The 21,153-nt window shown below is 41.9% G+C and overlaps 1 protein-coding gene across 3 annotated transcripts in view; it reads left to right on the top strand.

Annotated features, from left to right (window-relative positions):
- The first annotated feature begins 887 nt into the window (after window positions 1–887).
- Window positions 888–21,153, top strand: part of eno4 (enolase 4) — a 33,151-nt gene continuing 12,885 nt past the window's right edge. For all 3 annotated transcript variants that reach the window (XM_030725259.1, XM_030725257.1, XM_030725258.1), the window contains exons 1-4: window positions 888–1,092; window positions 9,931–10,059; window positions 14,630–14,814; window positions 18,678–18,811. In XM_030725259.1, the coding sequence (XP_030581119.1) occupies window positions 925–1,092; window positions 9,931–10,059; window positions 14,630–14,814; window positions 18,678–18,811 (616 nt within the window). In that variant the 5' untranslated portion in view covers window positions 888–924. The remainder of the gene's footprint in view (window positions 1,093–9,930; window positions 10,060–14,629; window positions 14,815–18,677; window positions 18,812–21,153) is intronic.

The raw sequence follows: 21,153 nt of genomic DNA, 5'->3' as shown, positions 1-21,153 counted from the left end.
TCCCCAAGATAAGGAACCCTCTCAGAACAGACCACACAATAGAACATTTTTTGTTTGAAGTAGACTGACATTATCTATTGTTTTTCTTACACTTGCCAGAACAAGCAAATACATTTTAATAACACGAGAGGCTAATCACTGATAAAATCTCCCAATCCACTTGTTTGTAGTTTTTATTTTAAAATAAGCAATTTTTGCTGCATCTGTTGTGTTATGGACAAAAATGTTCTCATAAACTTTCCCATAAAGGAGAATATCCAATTGAATTTGTTGAAACACAAAGTTACACTTCACAGTCGCTGAAAAATCAGCTGCAGCTTTCTGCAACAACTACATACAAAGTTTATAGTTACTGAACTACATACATTTGATTTGTTGCAAATTGTTCCAGTTTCCTCGTCTCACACTGAAATATAGAGACTGAACTGCATTTGTAAACTGCATGCGCTGCCTGCAGGAAGGCCTGTGTGCAACACATGTGCAACATCAACTGTTATTTGATAGGTTTTACTAAATAAATAAAGTACAAAAATAATATTACAATAGTATTGTAAACCATGCATATTTTTATAGTAGTAGACCCAAGATAAAAAAGAAAAAATGAATTAGTGATTAACATTTTACAACCATCTCTAATCTGTGTTGCAAGTGTCTGCATAGTTGTGTTGAGCTGCAACATGTGGCATCATTCACACAAATAAGGACTGAATGATATGTCATAAATAATCATCTTTAAATGACAAGGGTAATTAGCTGGTGTATCTGAATTTAATACATGAAAATTGGTTGTTCTGAACAGTCTCCGAGGACCTGAAAGAAATGCAAAAGCGCTATAATTTCCTGGCCCGCCGCTGTCATTTGAACACATCGTTTCCATGGTAACAAAAACACAAACCGTGCAGGGACAGAGAAGACACTTGAACAATGTCTTACCAAGCGTTTAATAGCCGTCTTTCCAAAGAGGAACGAGACTTTTACGAAATGAAAAATGCAGCTGCGGAGTTTTACCGCGTTAACAGAGTCCCCCAGGACATAGAGAGAGCCCTAAACGAGCTCTTCCTCCACCAGCCCGGAGACGTTCACGGTTACCTGGTATGAGTCCGTTGCTTGTAGTCCATTAGCTCCAGTCTGTGCCTCTCTTAGAAGATGGAAGTGATGTGTTAAAAAACAAACAAAAACATATAAGGTTTGAAACATTTACTGTGCTTCTGACTGTAATTCCTGAAACCTCTGAAAAAAGTACTTTAACTATTGTTTTGTTTAACCTCATATGAGGTCCTGTTGCCACGGGAATTTGCTTCACGTCGGCATTATTGTATTGCTGTCAGAATCAGCAAAAACAAACAAACAAAAAAGGAGTATATATATATATAAAAGATGGCCCTAGCCACCTGACATCACCCGTTGGTTTGGGACTGCATTTTAACACGGTCACTGGCAGAGTATTGCTTTAAGACCTCCCAGAATATTTTTGTTCTGTGAATTAGTGTTGTAGTCAAGACCACCTAACCCGAGACCGAGACAAGACCAAGACCAGAGTGTATCGAGACAGAGACAAGACCAAGACTTTTAGGGTCCAAGACCAGTCGAGACCAAGACCGAGGGAGGGCGAGACCGAGACAAGACCAAGACCAGTGCCTGACACTACATGACCCAATAAAATGTGAAACATGATCAAAATCACTTTTCAAATTGATCTGAAAGATCCACATTCCCATAAAATCATCCTGATATTAAACACTCACAGCTCAAATAGATATAACCATCTTTATTTAATACTCCTGGGTGACTTCCATCATTTATCACAGAATGTTAAACAGTTATTGATAGTTCATCACAATAGTCTTAACTTTTCTCTGCCTTTCATAAACAATGCATAAAGTTGTGTTGTTTTTAAACCAACAATCTTTGTTAAAATGGGTGCTTTTTCAAAACCACATAGCTATAAATGTGTAAAACTGAAAAAATGGCAAACACTCATCGACAGTAAGAACTAAAGCCTTTAATCTTATACAGATTTAAGCTGCAGGATGTAACTTTTATAAAAAATCTGTTTTTTACATATTTGTTAAAACTGTCACCATGTCACGACAGTATGAGACCGATAATCTGCGAAAAAAAAATGGAGCTCCTCCACCTCCTCCCTGAACTGCTCCCAGTCAAAAACAACCAATCAGAGCCAGGAGGAGGGTCTTAGCACTGTCAATCACTCCTCCTGTATGCTGCTCAATGTAGTAAACACAGGGCCATTATCACCGATACTGACACCGATACTTTTTAATAATTATGAAGAATTTCCATGAAGTTTAACTGGTTTGAGATTTTTTTCCTTTGGATCATTAATTAGTTAAAACCCAGGATAGAATTGGACAAAGTTTATATGTAAGTAGAAAATACTTTATCAAAATAAAAGTTATTGTTCTGAAACAATAGAACATTAACAATTTTTATTTTCATAAATGAAGTGTACAAAATCATCACTCAAGAACAAATGCAAACTTTTTTTCCAGGTAGATTGTTCAGAAAGTATAATAAAAAAATTTAATAAAAAATGTCCCTTCATTCACTAATTTTCTACAAATTTAAATTTAAATTTGCTTTAAATGTTTCATAGCAAAATCCTTTTTTTTTCCCCCAAATAAAATATGTTATGTGTCACATGACAGTATAACAAAACACTGTGGGGAGGGGAGGAGCAAAGTGCTCTGTGCTGTGACAGGAGCGACACTTAGACAGTCAGCTCACATCTTTGATGAAACCGCAGCACTGCATACAGGAGAGAAACTGAAGCCAAAGTATCGATCTCATTACATTGCTATTGATCAGTACCAATACCAACGTTGGCATCCATATTATCGATATTAGGATCGATCTGCCCACCACTAATTGCGGAGAAACAACTTACTTACTTCTCTGCCGTTACCATTGGTGGTGGCCATGGTAACTTCAGGGTTCTAGCAAGAAATATTTTCTCACCCCAGCGTTAACGCTAATGCTAACCGCTAAATGCTGCTCCCACTTGTTAATTGAGTGATGGGGCCTAAGATGTAACTGGGAAGCAGTAATCAGTTTTTTTGGACGTGTAGTTACATTTCTCGAGGTGCATGTCAGGTTTGGTTCAGAGACGATTTTCAGTTATACACAAAGGATCAATGCAGGACTCTAAATCAGGCCTTATTAGATTGATAGAATGATCATTTTTGCATATAATCCAGAAAGTTACATTTATATATCAAGCATTGAATGTGTCCCAGAGTGCCGTTTCCTTCCACTGTGTTTGCAGAAATCACATAAAAAACATACACAACAAAAACATAATACAGATTTTTTAAGAATCAGCTGCTAAAAGCATTTCCTACATTTGAATATCAGCCACCATGTTGTGAGCATAAACTATCACGTTTTTAATGCAACAATAGGAAGTGACGTCATCTTGCTGGGAACTGTAGTTATTTTATTCTTGAAGGCCTCTCATAGCTCTACTGGTGCTGAAACCTAATATTTGACTATGGCTTTCTGAATACAAGTAGGGCTGCAACTATCAGTTATTTTAGTAATCAAGTATTCAATTGATTACTCCGTCAATTAATCAAGTAATTGGATAAGAAATAATTTTTCATTTTAACAATTCATCAGCATATTTTAACTTTCGTACTGCTGATGTTTCTCTGAACGATTGCTAGTGCTAATGGCAGCCCCCCTTTCCTCAGTACACTGTGGTTATAGGTCTGTTCTGGTGGCTACAGCTGACGTAAAGAAAAAGTAACACCTGACATCCTCTGCACAACACATGCGGGCACATTCAAACATGCGCACTCACAGCACAGAGAAGTGGGGGCGTGGAAAAACATCTCAGCGATCCACTCGTGTTAAAGGGTCGTTTTTGTTTTTTTTTGTTTTTTTTCCAAATGACGGAAATCCGTTACAGCCATGGAGAACTAATGTGGAGGAAATGCTTCGCTTACACAGAAACACCTGAGCTGCAGAGCTGAAACGAAACATCAAAGCAACAAATTTGTTTCAAGGATTTTTAATAATCGAATTGCGTTACTCCAAGAATCGTTGCAGCCCTAAAACTTGCATTAAAATTTTAGTTTGTGTATCAAAATACATGAAGGTTGGTATTTACCTTTCATGCTGGGATTTTTTTGTTGAATCAGAAGCCTGAGATTTTCCTTTGATCTTCATTTTCCCTCTTGCTTCTCTTCGTGTTCATGCTGGTTGTTATTTCGATTTATGCAGCACACGCATGACCATAGTGAGATCAAACATGCACATTGTGAATGAAACTGTCCGTGCTCTGTGGTAGATTGCAAACTGCGGTGAAATGATACAGGCGTAAGCAACGATAATAGCAGCGACCTAGCCGGGGCGGAGTCTGCGAGGTGTGCTCTTTTGAGAGGCAGAGGAGCGCAATCTTTGTTGGAGAGTGGCTGGGAGAGTGGCTCCAGCAGATTCCTGAAATAATTCAATTCCATCCATCCATCCATCCATCCATCCATCCATCCATCCATCCACCCATCCATCCATCCATCCATCCATCCATCCATCCATTCTCCTCCGCTTATCCGAGGCGGGGTCGCGGGGGCAGGAGCCTAAGCAGAGAAGCCCAGGCTTCCCTCTCCCCAGCCACCTCCTCCAGCTCATCCGGGGGGGACCCCAAGGTGTTCCCAGGCCAGCCGAGAGATATGATCTCTCCAGCGTGTCCTGGGTCTACCACGGGGCCTCCTCCCGGTGGGACATGCCTGGGACACCTCACCCAAGAGGCGGCCAGGAGGCATCCTAATCAGATGCCCGAGCCACCTCAACTGGCTCCTTTCGATGTGGAGGAGCAGCGGCTCTACTCTGAGCCCCTCCCGGATGGCCGCACTCCTCACCCTAACTCTAAGGCAGAGGCCAGCCACCCTTCGAAGGAAACTCATTTCTGCCGCTTGTATTCGCGATCTTATTCTTTCGGTCACTACCCAAAGCTTGTGACCATAGGTGAGGGTAGGAACGTTGATCGACCGGTAAATCGAGAAGTTCGCTTTTACACTAAGCTCCCTCTTCACCACGACAGACCGGTGCAGCGTCTGCATCACTGCAGAAGCAGCCCAGATCAGTCTGTCGATCTCCCGCTCCCTTCTCCTATCACTCGTGACCAAGACCCCAAGATACTTGAACTCCTCCACTTGGTGCAAGAACTCGTTCCTGAGCCGGAGAGGGCACTCCACCCTTTTCCGGCTGAGGACCATGGCCACAGACTTAGAGGTGCTGATTCTCATGCCGGCCGCTTCACACTTGGCTGCGAACCGTTCCACTGTGAGCTGGAGGCCACCCCCTGATGAAGCCAGCAGGACCGCATCATCTGCAGAGAGCAGACATGAGACTCTGAGGCCACCAAGGAAGAAGCCTTCTGCCACCTGGCTACGCCTAGAAATTCTGTCCATAAAAATTATGAACAGAATCGGTGACAAAGGGCAGCCCTGACGGAGTCCAACACCCACAGGAAACGAATCCGACTTATTACCGGCTATACGGACCAAGATCTCACTGCGGTTGTAAAAGATTGAATGGCCCGCAACAACAGACACCCCATACTCCCGCAGGACCTCCCAAAGGATACCCCGAGGGACACGGTCAAATGCCTTCTCCAAGTCCACAAAGCACATGTAGACTGGTTGGGCAAACTCCCACGCACACTCGAATGTCCTTGAGAGGATAAAGAGCTGGTCCAGTGTTCCGCGACCAGGACGAAAACCACATTGTTCCTCCTGAATCCGAGGTTCGACTAACAGACGGACCCTCCTTTCCAGCACCCTGGCATAGACCTTACCGGGGAGGCTGAGGAGTGTGATCCCCCGAAAGTTGGAGCACACCCTCCGGTCTCCCTTCTTAAAGATGGGGACCACCATCCTGGTCTGCCACTCCAATGGTACTGCCCCAGATCTCCACGCGATGTTGCAGAGGCATATCAACCAAGACAGCCCTACAACATCCAGAGCCTTCAGGTACTCAGGGTGAATCTCATCCACCCCAGGGGCCCTGCCACCAAGGAGTTGTTTAACTACCTCAGTGACCTCACCCCCAGTGATGGTCAAATCATCCCCCTCATCCCCAGACTCTGCTTCCACTACAGAAGGCGTGTCAGTGGGATTCAGGAGGTCCTCGTAGTAATTCAATTCAATTTTATTTATATAGCACCAAATCACAACAGGCAGTCTCCCCAAGGTGCTTTATATCATAAGGTAAAGACCCTACAATAATAACATACAAGAGCTCTGTCCAGAAGAGCACAGTCCTAGGAACAGCTAAGATACTGCACAGGACCCTCATATTCCCAGGCCTCTGGTAGAAGACCCAAGCTTGAAGGAAAAACAAAATAAGGCAAGTGGGGAATTTATGGTAAATGGACTGGTTCTCATAGAGTGTTTTTCTAGTCCACATGAGCATTCAAAGTGCTTTATACAGCATGTTTGATTCACCCATTTACAAACACATTCATACAAGCACCTTCTATGTCTATGTTGTTTCTAACATTTGCAAACACAGTCACACTCTAAGGAATGCATCGACAGGAACTCAGGGTTCAGTTTCTTGCACGGGGATACTTTGGCATACAGACTGGAGCAGCCAGAAAATACCAACCTTCTGATTAATAAACTTCTGCTCTACCTTCTCAGACACTATATACTGCATGTATCATTGGTCAGTTGTGGCTCAAAAAAGAAAAGAAAAAGACAACAACAACACAGCAACAGCTCAAAAGCTAAGATTAGGCTCAGGCTAAATATTCCTAGGACTGTGCTGTTCTGGACAGATATCTTTGGAGCCACTCTCCCAGATTGGGAGTCACTGCCCCAAGTGCTCCCATTACTACGGGGACCCCGTTACCTTCACCTTCCACATCTTTGGCAGCTCTTCTCTCAGCCCTTTGGTATTTCTCAAGCTTCTTGTGTTCCTTCTTGATGTTACTGTCACTTGGTATTGCTAGATCTATCACCTTCTTCCTCTGCTTGTCCAGTACTACTATGTCTGACTGGTTAGCCATCACCAGTCAGCTTGTCTGTCTGTATCTGGAAGTCCCCTTGGGGGCTTACCTCACTTTGAACTCAGGACTTCCAGGCCATACTTGGCACAGATGTTTCTGTATACTATGCCAGCCACTTGGTTATTGCATTCCATGTATGCCCTTCCTAGCATCTTGCACACTGCTGTTACATGTTATATCATCTCAGGCACATCTCTGCACAGCCTGCACCTGTGGTCTTGCCTGGTGTGGTAGGCCCCAGCCTCTATCAATCTTGTGCTTAGAACTTGTTCTTGTGCTGTCGTGATTAGTACTGTGCTGTCTGCCAGCCCAGATTTGTCCAGTCATTGGTAGGATTTTTTGATTTTTGATTCTATCTGCTGGTGCTTTGCAGGGGCCTGCCCTTCCATGATGGTTCCTATTCCTGTTTCTCTTCTTTCTCGGGCTTCTGTTGTCCGAGGTATTCACTATGCATGTGGTCAGTTGTGGCCATCTTGTTGATGTACTCATGGATCTTTGTTGTTTCATCCAGGATTTCCAGTATATTTTTAGAAGTTCTAATTTATATTTTATATTTTAGAAAGTTTGACTTTCTATTGCATGGCACTGAACAGGAGTGACCCTCCAGTCTCATTGTGCATCCTATATAATGACAATAAAGGCATTCTATTCTATTCTATTCTATTCTATTCTATTCTATTCTATTCTATTCTATTCTATTCTAGGATAGTGGTTCTGACAGTCCTAGTCCATGGCCTCCTTCCTTCCACATAGTGTACTGTCTCCATGCATGGCAAGGAGCCTTACTGCCTTGATGTCAGTGGCTTCTGTCTCCCACTTTGGCCAGCTTATTATCCCAGCAGCAGGGTATCTGATGACCGACAGGGTGTAGCTATTGATTGCCAAGATCTTGTTCTTCCCATTCAGCTGACTTCTCAGAACTTGCCTTAGTTTCTACAGGTACTTACCGGTTGCAGCTTTCCTAGTTGCTACTTGGTTCCCATTTGCCTGTGGGATTTCAAGGTCCTTGCAGCTGTCCTCAATGTCTACAATGTTGCCTTCTGGTACTGCAATCCCCCTCAGTTCTAACTACCATCCCTCTCTTTGTTGTCGTACAACTACACTTCTAGGGAACTGGTGAAATTCTCTGGTGGCTAGAACCCTGACAATACTCCTCAGTATGCTTGCAAAAAGTACTGATAATACTACAGCGCGTTGTGCACTCTGCTGAGAAGGTGATTGGCTGTAACCTCCCATCTCTCCAGGACCTGTACACCTCCAGGACACTGGGGCGTGCAGGTCGGATCACAGCCGACCACTCTCACCCTGGGCACAGACTTTTTGACCCTCTCCCCTCAGGCAGGAGGCTACGGTCCATACGGACCAGAACCTCCCGCCATAAGAACAGTTTCTTCCCCTCTGCTGTTGGACTCATGAACAATTACCCTAAGACTGTTACCACCACCCTCCACAAACGCTGATGACCCTATGTCTATGCACCTGTCTGATTGCACTGATGTACATATTAGTGGAATATAGTTTACATTCTTTTATCTTTTAATTAGTCTCTGCACTGTATATTTTGTAAGCTCTAATATCTCTGTATATTTGCAATTTGTATACTTGTATATTGTCTTATAGTTTTTATACTTATTTGTTTTTTTTTTTCTGTAAGCACGAAGTACCGCAGCAATTTCCTAATGCTGTGAACCTGTTCACCCATATGGCAATAAAACCTTCTGATTCTGATTCTGATTCTGATAATACTACATAAGTGAGTCAATGTCAAAAACCAGTACAAATTAGGTTAAATACAGTCATTTAGTGACATTGTTTGGATTACAGTGTTCAATAGTTAGTTCAATAAGGAAAGATCATTAGGAGAAATTGAAGATTTGTTGATACATACAAATAGCTGTCTGGCAATTAGAGTCCGATGGCCCATTGAAGCTGAAGGAAATCCCAGGCGAGATAGCAATTAGGCAGGAGCCCCTCGGAGTCTAGATGCTGGTGGTGGAGACTAAGATGGAGGCTTGGAAGGACCTCTTGGGTGGTGAAGGGAGGAGGTGGGTTGTATGAGTGAATCTGGAAGGGAGAATGACAGGTAAGCAGTGATATTTAAAGCATGCTGAGCAGAGGTTGATTGGCTCGTTGAAGGTGGAGGTGATGTCAAATAGAGGAGTGGCAAAATACCTGGAAAAGAATGCAGATGAGTGATTTCAGATGTTCCTTATTGAACATAGGCCTCTGCTTCATTTTATTCCCTCAGCTGTTTTTGTGCTGTCAGATATCAAAGGCCTATAAGAGCAAGTCCTGTCACAAATGTTAGTCCTATAGCCCTGACAGAATTATCATGCCATAAGGTTTTGGCAAACACTCAAAGGCTTATTCAATGCTCTTCTTAAATGATATTTATGTTGAGGAGCAGTACAGTATTTATAAATTCTGCCTAATACTGTATGTCATGTTTCTCAGCACTGTGTGTATTCAGCTTTATAGAATGCTATGTGGGCATCAGACCCCCACCCCCAACACTTTCTAAGATAGTCTTTTAACCTTATAACATTAAAGTTATGTGGATGTATATGCATTCTTACACAGGTAGGTACACTGTGGATATGTGGTTCTGTAAAAAAAATTACAACCACAAATTCCAGTTCTGCTACAAGATTCATTTTGTATGCATGCATTTATTTAAAAGAATCTGGCTGTCTCACTCTGCATTCAAAATGTCAATCTGTTGATTTTTCGGGTGTATTCAAAATGTAATTTACATTTCTTTTTACAAGTTTTCAATGCATGTTGTATAACAGTGTACTTTGTCATTGACTGCAACTAGGAAAAATAATGCTTCAAGACCAGCCTTTAATAATGCCACTCTGGCTCAAATAAGAGAATCATAGTGACACATGTTTTTTCAGGCAGATTACTTTACAAACCTCTCGGCACCACCAAGAATCAGCAGATTGAAGGGAAGGAAGGTTTATGATGCAAGAGGACAACTTTCTGTTGAGACAGAGGTCTACTGTATTGTCTGCAACAAGGAAAAGGTAAAAGCCATTTGTTTCATTCTGTCTTTTAACTGGTGAATTTATAGCTTTCTTAACTGCTTTGACTATAGATTGGGATATACTTTTCAGTACAAGTATTCAATGTTGAGATTGAGCATAAAGGTTTGACAAAGGATGTGTGATTCATTAGTGCTGGAATAAAGGTTTGAAATGAAAGGTCTTTTAGATGGAAAGAATAAGTTGGGGGTCAGGATGTGAGACCAAAGAAAGTAGCAATCAGAATGCAGACTATGATCTATGACCTTTTCCATTTCAATGTTAATAGGAATGTATTAGGACTTTTACTTAACACCATTAGTTCTTAAAACTAAGGACTAAGGTTACAAACAACATCTGTGCTGAGAATTTGTCTTTAAAATCATTGCTTTGGCAGTATGGCAGTCTTGTAGTCTACTGAATGAGCTGTCCCATTGGCTACTTCTTGCTGTTACTGATAGACCTCTTCCTGAAAGTGGCAGGTGTGGCAGCTACAGAATTTGAATTCAGAACATTAGAAATATAGCCTGATAGTGCTAGAAAGATAGAACAAGTAGGTCTGAGAGTCTAAGAGAAAATGGTGTTTTTTAATACAAAAGGATATCAGTAATATGGTTTTGGCCGTGGGCAGGAGGAAAGAAAGTGACCCACTTCACTACAGTAAAGGCACTCACCAGCTGCCAGCCTGTGACTACATTCTTCCGGGGTGAGGTGTGCGCAGCCAAGTTGCATGGCTTCGACTTCATTCTCAAGAGATGGCCCTGCGGCCATCAGTTCATCAGAAGGGATAGGCTGAGCGTGAGGATTTTTGGGTCTGGGGCGCGATTGTTTGCGCCGCTCATGGACGCGGTCATCTAATTTGGTGCATATTGCTGCCAACTGATCTAGAGAAGACGGAAGTTCCTTAGTTGCCAGTTCATCATGATGTAGTCCGCGAGGCCATTGAGGAAGGCCCCCCGTAAGGCTTTTACCCCCCAACCTGTCTCCTCAGCTAGAATCCAGAAGTCCAGAATGGCATAATCCTGGGGTGGCTGTAGCTCAGTAGGTAGAGCAGGTCACCTACTGATTGGAAGGTCAGTGGTTCAATTCCTGGCTACTGCAGGCTGCGTGCCAATGTATCCTTGGGCAAGATACTTAACCCCAAGTTGCTCTCCGACCTTTCCCTCGGAGTATGAATGTGAGTGAATGTTAGACGATTAAAGCACTTAGGTTAATTAATTAATCGTGGAAGTGCTTGTATGAATGCGTGTGCATGGGGTGAATGTGTTGTATAAGCGCTTTGAGTGCTCATATCTGAGTAGAAAAGCTCTATATAAGAACTAGTCCATTTACCATAATCCGACACACGCCGTTTGCCCTGTCGTAGGTTAAACATGCGCTGGGCTGCTTGGTCACAGCTATCCCCTTTTACAAACATGCACTTGAACTTGTTCAAAAACTCTGCATAAGAAAGATCATCATTAGCACTAATAACCGCCTGTGCCCAATGTAATGCCCTTGATGATTTTTCACTGCCTGACTATAGCCTCAGTTGAAGTCAGCAGCACTCCACCCGCATTAAAGACCGTGTGAGTAGAGCACCGCTTTCCCCTCCTGAATCACCTGACATTTTGCCAGAATTGCCTTGAGGCAATCCGGCAGTTCAGTGAGGCCTCACCGAACTCCTCCCACACCCCAGTTTTTGCTTCAGCCACCGCCCAAGCCGCGTTCCGCTTGCCCTGCCGGTACCCGTCAGCTGCCTCTGGAGTCCCGCGGGCTAACCAAACCCGATAGGACTCCTTTTTCAGCTTGATGGCTCCCTTCACCTCTGATGACCAACATCTGGTTTGGGGATTACCACCACGACAGGCATCAACCACCTTGCAGCCACATCTCTGATCGGCAGCCTCTACAATGGAGGTGCGGAACATGGTCCATTCGGACTCAATGCCCTCAGCCTCCCTTGGAATGCTGTTCTGCCAGAGGCGGGAGTTAAAGATGTCGCGAGCTGGGGCTTCTGCCAGGCATTCCCAGCACACCCTCACGATATGTTTAGGCACGCCGGGTCCATCCAGCATCCTCCCCGCCACCTGATCCAACTAACCACCAGGTGGTGATCAGATTGACACCTCAGCTTCTCTCTTCACTAAATAAAACTGAATTGAATTGAAATTGTCAAAGATTATCAAAAATCTACAAATGGCGTGTAGAAGGGGGTCCCATCATCTTATTCTAAGATTTTTTTTTTTTATGTCTTGTTTTTTCCAAGAACAAATCAGCTTATTTTTATCATGTAAACTGCATATAAACAGCTGTGTACACAGCTCAGACAGAGTACTGCCCAATCTCGCATACTGTATCCTGTCTGTCAAGAAGGGGCATGTTGTCAGTTGTCAGCAACAGTAATGGATAATGGCAGAAGAAGGTAGTGTGAGAAAGAGGGGGTGGAGAGCTGTTGTGAGTGAAATAAGATGGTTGAAGCAGGTATTAAACTCCCTCAAAACCATACTGCTAGCAGCTAGTCAGGCAGAAGTGAGTGTTTCAGAAGAGCAGTTCCAGCATAGGTATTTTGACTTATCACAGTCTGCACTCAAAGTTTATGCTCGGAGAGTATTAATTAAATGCAAGGTTCTATAAAACAAGTACAAATAAGAATAAATAATTTATATATTCCATATTTGGGAAATTCTTTCTTTTTTTTTTTTGCAGTAGTTGAAAAACAAGTAAAATAAAATAAAAAAAGAAAAGAACAAAGCAAAACAGAATTTTAAAGTAACTCCTGTACTGTGTGTGACCAAATCACAGAGGACGCTGCCCAATCTCACATGGTATCTCACATCTGTCAGGTAGCTCTGATACACAGATTTACTTGGGGGAGCAGTGCAAAATCACCGAAAGTAGTCAGGGTGTGTGGAACCCAGGGTGTGTGGTAGAGGAGGCAGTAGTGGGCTGTGAACCAAACTTGTTGAAAAAATTGTTCTGCTCATTTGCTCTTGCCATGCTGTCCACTTAAACCCAGTGATTTTCTTCATTCTACTCCACACATCCCTCGTGTTTCTCTGCTGAAGTTGGGCCTCCAGCTTCCACCTATAAGAGTTGTTGCATTTTTCACCTTCACTTAGATCGTGCTGCACCATCAGTTCCCTGTACCCAGACCTGAGGGCTTCTTCTTTTTATCACGTTTTCTTAATACTTCTGCACAAACATACCCTAACTCATAAGTAGGGCTGCATAAAACGATTATTTTAGTAATCGAGTATTCTATCGATTATTCCAGCGATTAATCGAGTAATCGGATAAGAAATACTTTTTTTATTAACAGTTTATCTGCATATTTTAACTTCCATAATGCAGTTTCTCGCCATGTGAACAAACAGCGGTGAATGGAGCAGCTACAAAGTTCTCTTTTCTTCACCTTAACACTTGCTGATCAGGTGCTTGATGAAGGACCTCCAGCTGTTTCACAGATTTAATGGTGGTTACTAAAAGAAAAAGCTGCTGTTTTGGACGCTGGAAAAACGTTTCCTTTTTCACTACTTGAGCTCGCCGTCACAGCTTCGCCTCTTTGCGCTTGCGCAGTTAAAACCGCTGCCTGCTATGAGTGTTTTGAAAAACTAGTGGCTGCGGGAGCCATGGCGCATGTGTGAGTAATGGTGTAATGCTTTGTATTCACAAGCATTCTCGAAAATACGTTTCTACTGCAGGTCTATATTTAGTCACTAATAAGGGATTAAAGTATAAAAAATATTTTGAAGGAGCCCCTCGGTCCTGGGGGGCCTTCCGGTACCGAACCATCGCTAGTGCTAATGGCCCGCGCTCGCTAGCAAACCAGTTCTGGTAGCTACAGCTGAAGTAAAGACAAAAATAGCAGCTGAAATTCTCAGCGAGCACAACACACACAGACACACAGAGAGCAGTGGAGGCGTGGAAATGCATGTCAGCGACAGTTGCCACCCGTCCCGTAAAGTACGGAACCCCGCATGTTACGGAGCCGTATTCCCCGGAGTCCCGTAACATACGGGGTTCTGTATTTTACGAGACAGGTGGCAACTCTAGTGATGATCCACTCTGTGTTAAATGAAATCCATCGCAGCGACGGAGAGCTTTTTAGAATGTGTGCTTGTGTATACGTGAGTGATTCACACTCCAGTCCAGTAGGTGGCGGTAATGCAGTTCTATGTTGGTTTGCCAGCCCCCAATAAACCCACAAAAAAACGTCAGCACTAATGCTGCTAATGCTAGTGCGGAGCGCCGCTTACACCGAGACAGCTGAGCGCTGCAGAGTTTAAACGAAGCATCGACACAGTAAATTTGTGTCGATAAATTTTTAGAATCGATTTAATCGAGTTAATCGATGAATCGTTGCAGCCCTAGTCATAAGGATTTGTTTTTTTAGTGCAGGATGTTGAGAGCACCAGGGTGTTTTGCTAATCAGTCATATCATTCAGTTCAATTTTATATGGCACCAAATAACAGGAAAAAGCAGTTTATGTCATTTTTTTAGCACTTTATATTGAGACGTAATTACCCCGCAACATAGCAACTTTAACCTTTTTCACCCTTCTAAAGTAATCCTTCGTTCTTTTGGTGTTAGAGCATGTCCTCAGCTGCTGTCTCCAGCCACTTGGTCCCTAAGGAGTCTTCACTGAACTGGAACTCTGAGAGTCAAGAGAGGACTGAACATGTGATGACTGCTGTACAGTGGATCAATGAACCTCTGAACAGCATGCTGAAGGACCAAAATCCGTGTGACCAGTCAGAAATTGACCATATACTCAGGTAGTGCCTGTGTATTTTTTTAGTTAAGTTAGTTACCCCACAAACTGAGAGTTTGGGATTGTTTAACAATCATTTTTATTGTACATTATTTATTCCCCACACCTTGTTGTAAAGTCATTTGTAGCTGTGTCATGTAACGTAGTACAAAAAGAAATGTGGCACAAACAGCAACGAAAAGATTTGTTTAATGAAACTTAGAACTAAAGACACTGAACAATGGAGACAGAAAAAATCTAAAAGGTAAATAATCCCTAAAAGTGAGGGAAAGAGGAGCAATAGAAACTTAAAACTCAGCAAATTAACACAGGTAGGCAAACAGGCAATCTGACAATGGCAATGACAGGCATGTATGCATAGATACAGATGGACACATTTAGGGCAAGGCAGACAATTACAAGACAGGAAAACGCAAAGACAAAAAAAGCAAAAACCCCAGACACAAAATTCAACAGGAAATGAAGATAACAAAAACTCTAATTGCAAAACTTATTAACAAATAAGAGTAAATACCCAAAATATTTCCTAATGTCATATTTGGTGGACCTGTTTCTTCTACTCCCTAATCAAGCACTGCGGAACAGTGTATCATGGGAGGGCCTATAATTGTACATGAAAAATGCTATAAATCAAATTTTCAGTCATCAAGCTACTCTAGCTAATAAGAGTTGACATTAATCTAAAATGGAACCTGCCACATTATAAATAACAAAATAACAAAAATATAAATGTAGTGATTGTACATTAAAATCTGTTTGGGTTAAATATAGTCATTGTAGGCTGAACTACTACATCATACTTCTTCCTGCTCTGTGTTCTGTATGGTTACATTATATCCTCATGAAGCACGGAGCTCCTCTTACACATTGCTTTTACATTATGTCTCATGAAACAGTAAAAAAGCTTGATGCATCATCATTCAGTAACATAATGAATGCCAAAAGCACAAACAAGCATGGCCAGCTTTGTCAATGAATCAATTGTCAGTCATTTATTGGCAAGTAATTACATCAGTGACATATTTGAACTGCTTGCCTTGTAATGGATTTAAAATTAGGCTACATCCATGCTAACATTTCATATTGCTACATTCATTTTTTCATTTCAGAAATAAGTCACATTGAAATCATGTGACTGATCATATACACTAAGGCCAACAATGCATGTATCATGTTATTTACATTGTATTAACCACTTGTAGTTTAGGCTGATGACTTTGCTTTATTCTGGAAAGAGTAATGTGACATAGAGTCATCATGGTGTCAGAAATATTAGGATTCAAAACAAGCTATATGAATCTGCATATATGCCTGTGTGAACTAATACTGTTTAAAGGTACAGTTGCTTGTCTGTTTTTTTGGGGGGGGGGGGGGGGGGGGGGGGGCTTTTTTAAAAGTATGGCAGGAGACCAACCACATACATAGATTGGCAAAGGCAGAGGAGGACTCCCTCTACTTCTCCATCTTCCACTTCCTCTACCTCTAACCACTGCTGATATCTGGCTGTGCTCAAGGAGGAAGAAAAAAAGATGTACCCTATGCTGAACTAATAAAATCAGGCATATATACTGCTCAAAAAAATTAAGAAAAGCTTTTTAATCAGAGTATAGTATCAAGTACATTAAATTTTGGGATATTGATCTGGTCAGTTAAGTAGCAGAGGGGGTTGTTAACTCGTGCACTAGAGGGGCAACAATGAGACAACCCCCAAAACAGGAGTGGTTTTACATGTGGAGGCCAGTGACATTTTTTCCCTCCTCATCTTTTCTGGCTACTGGTAGCATGAGGTGATATCTGGACCCCTGCAGCGGATGCACAGGTAGTCCAACTTCTCCAGCATGCCACATCAATACATGACATTGCCAGAAGGTTTGCTGTGTCTCCCAACACAGTCTGAAGATATTCCAGGAGACAGGCAGTTACTTTAGGAGAGCTGGACAGGGCCATAGAAGGTTCTTAAAACATAAGCAGGACTCGTATCTGCTCCTGTGCAAGGAAGAACAGAATGAGCACTGCCAGAGCCCTACAAATGACCTCCAACAGGACACTGGTGTGAATGTCTCTTACCAAACAATCAGAAACAGACTTCATCAGGGTGGCCTGAAGGCCCGATGTCCTGTAGTGGGTCCTGTGCTCACTCCCTGGCACCATGGCGCCCAGTTGGTTGCCATTTTGCTTTCTGTAGCCCCACAAAATCAAGTGTGAACAGGACTTTGCAAAATCATGTGTGCACATTGTGAATGAAACTGGCCATGCCCAGATGTAGATTGCAAATTAGGGTGAAATAATACTATAGTACAGCGATCTAGTCAGAGAAAAAAATACTGGCGACAGGATGGAGTGCTCGGAGTGTGCAGGTGTGCTAATGGCAGTGATAGCAAAGAATTCCAATAGTGAACCCCATGAAATTGGTGCAGCACCGGGTGATCAACTGCTTGCTAGAAGCCTGCATGTGACAGACATGCAAGGGTCTGGAGAAGCCATGGAGAATGTTATGCTGCCTGCAACATCATTCAGCATGACCGGTTTGGTGGCGGCCAGTGATGGTCTGGGGAGGCATATTCACCAAGGTTCACACAGACCTTTATAGGCTAGGCAATTGCATCCTTACTAGGTATCCGGATGGAATCCTTGGACCCATTGTCAGACCCTATGATGGTGGAGTTGGGTCTGGCGCATGACAATGCCTGGCCTCATGTGGCAGGAGTATGTAGACGGTTCCTGTAGTATGAAGCAATCGATACACTGACTGGCCCCCATGCTCATCTGAATTAAATCCAATAGAATGCCTCTGAGATTTTATGTTTCAGTCCTTCCGATGCACCAGGTTGCACCTTAGACTGTCCAGATGCTCAGTGATGCCCTTTTCCAGATCTGGGAGGAGATCCCCAAAGACACAAGACAAAAAAAAAAAAAAGACACATCTGTCATTTCATTAGGAGCATGCTCCAACATTGCCAGGCATGCATACAAGGATGTGAGGGCAATACAAACTACTAGTACCATTTGGAGTTGCTGTGATGGAATCTAGGCAAAATGGACTAGCCTGAGGCATCATTGTTTCACTTTAATGTTCAGGGTGTCTTTGAATTTAGCCCTCTGTAGGTTGATAATTTTCATTTCTATCAAACACAGCATCCTTCAGTTCCTAACACATTACCCAGTCCATATCAGTATAGATATCCAGAATGTTTTTTTTTTTTTCCCATTGAGATCTGATGGGTTTTCAATGTGTCCCTTTAACTTTTTTTTGAGCAGTCCATTTTTACAATGTTAGAAAAATATTTTGCCAATATTACCTTCCATTTTTTGCAACCATGTCAGGTGATGTTAGCGATAAAATGCACACACATAAGAATACCTCTCCTTATTTTACATAAAGGTTGTGCCAGAGAGTTTACCTGAATCTTACCTAAATCACTGAATACAATTTATGAATATTTTCAACGCTAACACGACTCTTGAAGAAATAGACTATACTGGACTGGATGTTTTTTCTTCCTTTTTTTTTAAACGGGTTTGTCCTACAGCGGCCACCGTAGCTATGATTATCATTTGAATTGGTAAGAAAACAGAGTTTAGTTGACTGTAATCGACAGATATCTAGCTTTGAGATTATCCACACTATACCTTTAAGTAGGTTGTAGATAATATTACACTAACCATAGAATTTTATAAGTGAGGTTTACCTGAGACAGTGTCAGTAGAGATCAGCTGTACCACAAATATGTTTGACACACTTACACATACACATTTACTGTTACATGTCATTTCACTCTTTTGAGAGTTTACATTAGGAATCAGTCGAGTTTAGGTCTTGCTGCTTCTATTATACCAAAATTTTATTTTGTTTATTGAATGGTGTAGCACTTTCTTCATGGCTCGCTTCTTGGAGGAAAAAGACATCTGGAACAGGGAGAAACAGGAACTTCGCAGTGAACCTGAGATGGCTCATTCTCCATCACCTCCACAGACTAAAGACAAGAAGATCATTAATAAAGGTAGGTGAGTGGCAAGTCCTGTACAGTACTGCCTAATGTTTGGGATATACACACACTAATATTTGGTTAAATGTCCCTTAGCAAGTTCCACCTCAATCAGATGCTTTAGGTAAACATCAACATTCTTCTGACATAATTCTGGCTGGATACTTAAAAGCTTAAAAATTGAGTCCGTACCAGAAAAGCCATCAATTTAAATGAACTCTACCAATTCTGCCAAGTAGAGTAGTCAAATATCCAGCCAGAATGATGCTAGAAGCTTGTTGATGGCTAACAAAAGCATCTGGTCATGGTACAACTTGCTAAATGACATTTAACCAAATATTAGTGAGGGTGTATGTATATTTTTGACCCTCTGTGTATTCTTTTGATCCTGTGTGGATTAGAGAAAATCCAAAATAAATTCAAACTTGTGCATCCAATTCTTGTTTTTTTTTAAAGACTTTAAAGATGCATGCTGCACAATCATTCCACCCTGGAAAAAGAACACCTCAAAGAAATCAATAAAAGCTCAAAGTTACTGTGACATTGATGTCTATGATGAGTGTATGTAAACTTTTGACCATAACTGCACATATTAAGAGGGACACATAATTTGCATAATATGCATGACCGCCACAAAGAGCATTTAATATTTTGTCCATTGTTGTTATTAGAGAGCTTTCCTTTCATTATTAGATATACTGGTGCTCATTAGGCAATACTCATAGTGAGTGAAAAAGCCTGTTAATTAGTTTAATTTCTGTCTGTGTCTCTCTCTCTTGCTCTTCTTTGCTGATTCACTTTGAGATAAAAATAATGATTACACTGTAAACCCGGATAAGTTGAATCTACTTAAAAAACCAAAGTAACTCGTTGCCTTAAATTTTTTAAGTAATGAAACAGTTCATTTAACTCAGCCTGTTAAGTAAGCACTACTCCATATCCAATTGAACTAAATTGTATGTTCTAATTGACCAAACTTAAATTTTATAGTTCATGAAAAAATAAAATGTCTTTTGATCAGTCAATCCCCCTATCCTTTTCATGGTTGTGTGGGGGTGGTGGGGGCTGGAGCCCATCCCAGCTGACAAGGCAGTAAGATGCAGGGTACACCCCGTACAGGTCACCAACCTTGCAGGTCTGACACAGACAACCATTCACACCTGTGGGCAATTTACAGAGACCAATTAACCTAACCCCAGTAACTGCATGTCTTCAGATCGTGGGAGGAAACCCACACAGACACAGGGAGAACATACATGAGTCCCAGGCTAAGGTGGAATTGAACCCAGACTATCAGATAGCTATTCTAGCTGTGAGGCAGCAGTGCTAACCCCCACACCACCATGCTGCCCAGTAACACAGATATTTTTTACAGTGTTGAACTGTGTCTGTTTAAATTTGGTAAATAAACATGACAAAACTCAGCCCTGCTGAACACTGGTACATTAACATTTACCAATAACATTTGTCCATGGAACAATAAAAAACTATACGAGAGAGCGTTGTGAACAAAAACACTACTACTATTCCAAACAGCGAGAGGCCGGGGCCAAGCCGGAATTGAACCCAGACCTTCTAGAAGGCATTTTACCTGTGAGGTAGCACTGCTAACCATCATGCCACCATGTAGGTTAGCATTAAGCCAGTCTGTTAAAACTGGTATTTTTAGCAGGTGCAAAACCTGATGATATTAAGTTGTTTGAACTCAAACACATGATTACAATAAGATAGACTATCAAAAAGTACAGTCTACTCAGCATTAACAAATAATGTTCACATTCTAGGCAATTTTAAGTAATATGAACTCAATATTTTTAAGTGGAATCAAAATCTGGGTTTACAGTGTATTTTACATGTCACACCCAGTTTTTCTTCTTTTGGCTCCTCCATTTAGGGGTCGCAGCAGTGGATCCTCCATCCATCCCATCCTAACTCCTTCCTGTCAACCAACAGTCTGCATGTCCTTTAAACGCAGTCTGTGTGCTCATACTTTCTTTTGCTTTAAACAGGAGCTCCTCTGTGTGGGATGAATGAAATCAAAGTTCTTTGCAAGTCTTGTAACTGCCCATCCATCTTAAATCAACTCTGGGTACTTACTTGGGCACTTTTTAAAAAATATTACCTTAATGAACTTTAATTTTTGTGGTCACTGCATCATAAATTCTGTATGTATATCATCACCAGTCAACTCTGATAAAAATAAAAAAAACTTAAAAAAAAGTTTGCTGACTGCCCCCCCCCCCCCCCCCCCCCCCCCCACCACCACCACCACCACCACTGAAGTTATTATGTCTCCTACTATTTTTTTTCTCTTGGGGAATTCTGCCATAAATTAAGTTTCTTTGAGAGCTATGTCC

This window comes from Archocentrus centrarchus, unplaced genomic scaffold (assembly GCF_007364275.1).
Source record: "Archocentrus centrarchus isolate MPI-CPG fArcCen1 unplaced genomic scaffold, fArcCen1 scaffold_50_ctg1, whole genome shotgun sequence".
Lineage (NCBI taxonomy): Eukaryota > Metazoa > Chordata > Actinopteri > Cichliformes > Cichlidae > Archocentrus > Archocentrus centrarchus.
This window is presented reverse-complemented; position numbering and strand designations above follow the sequence as displayed.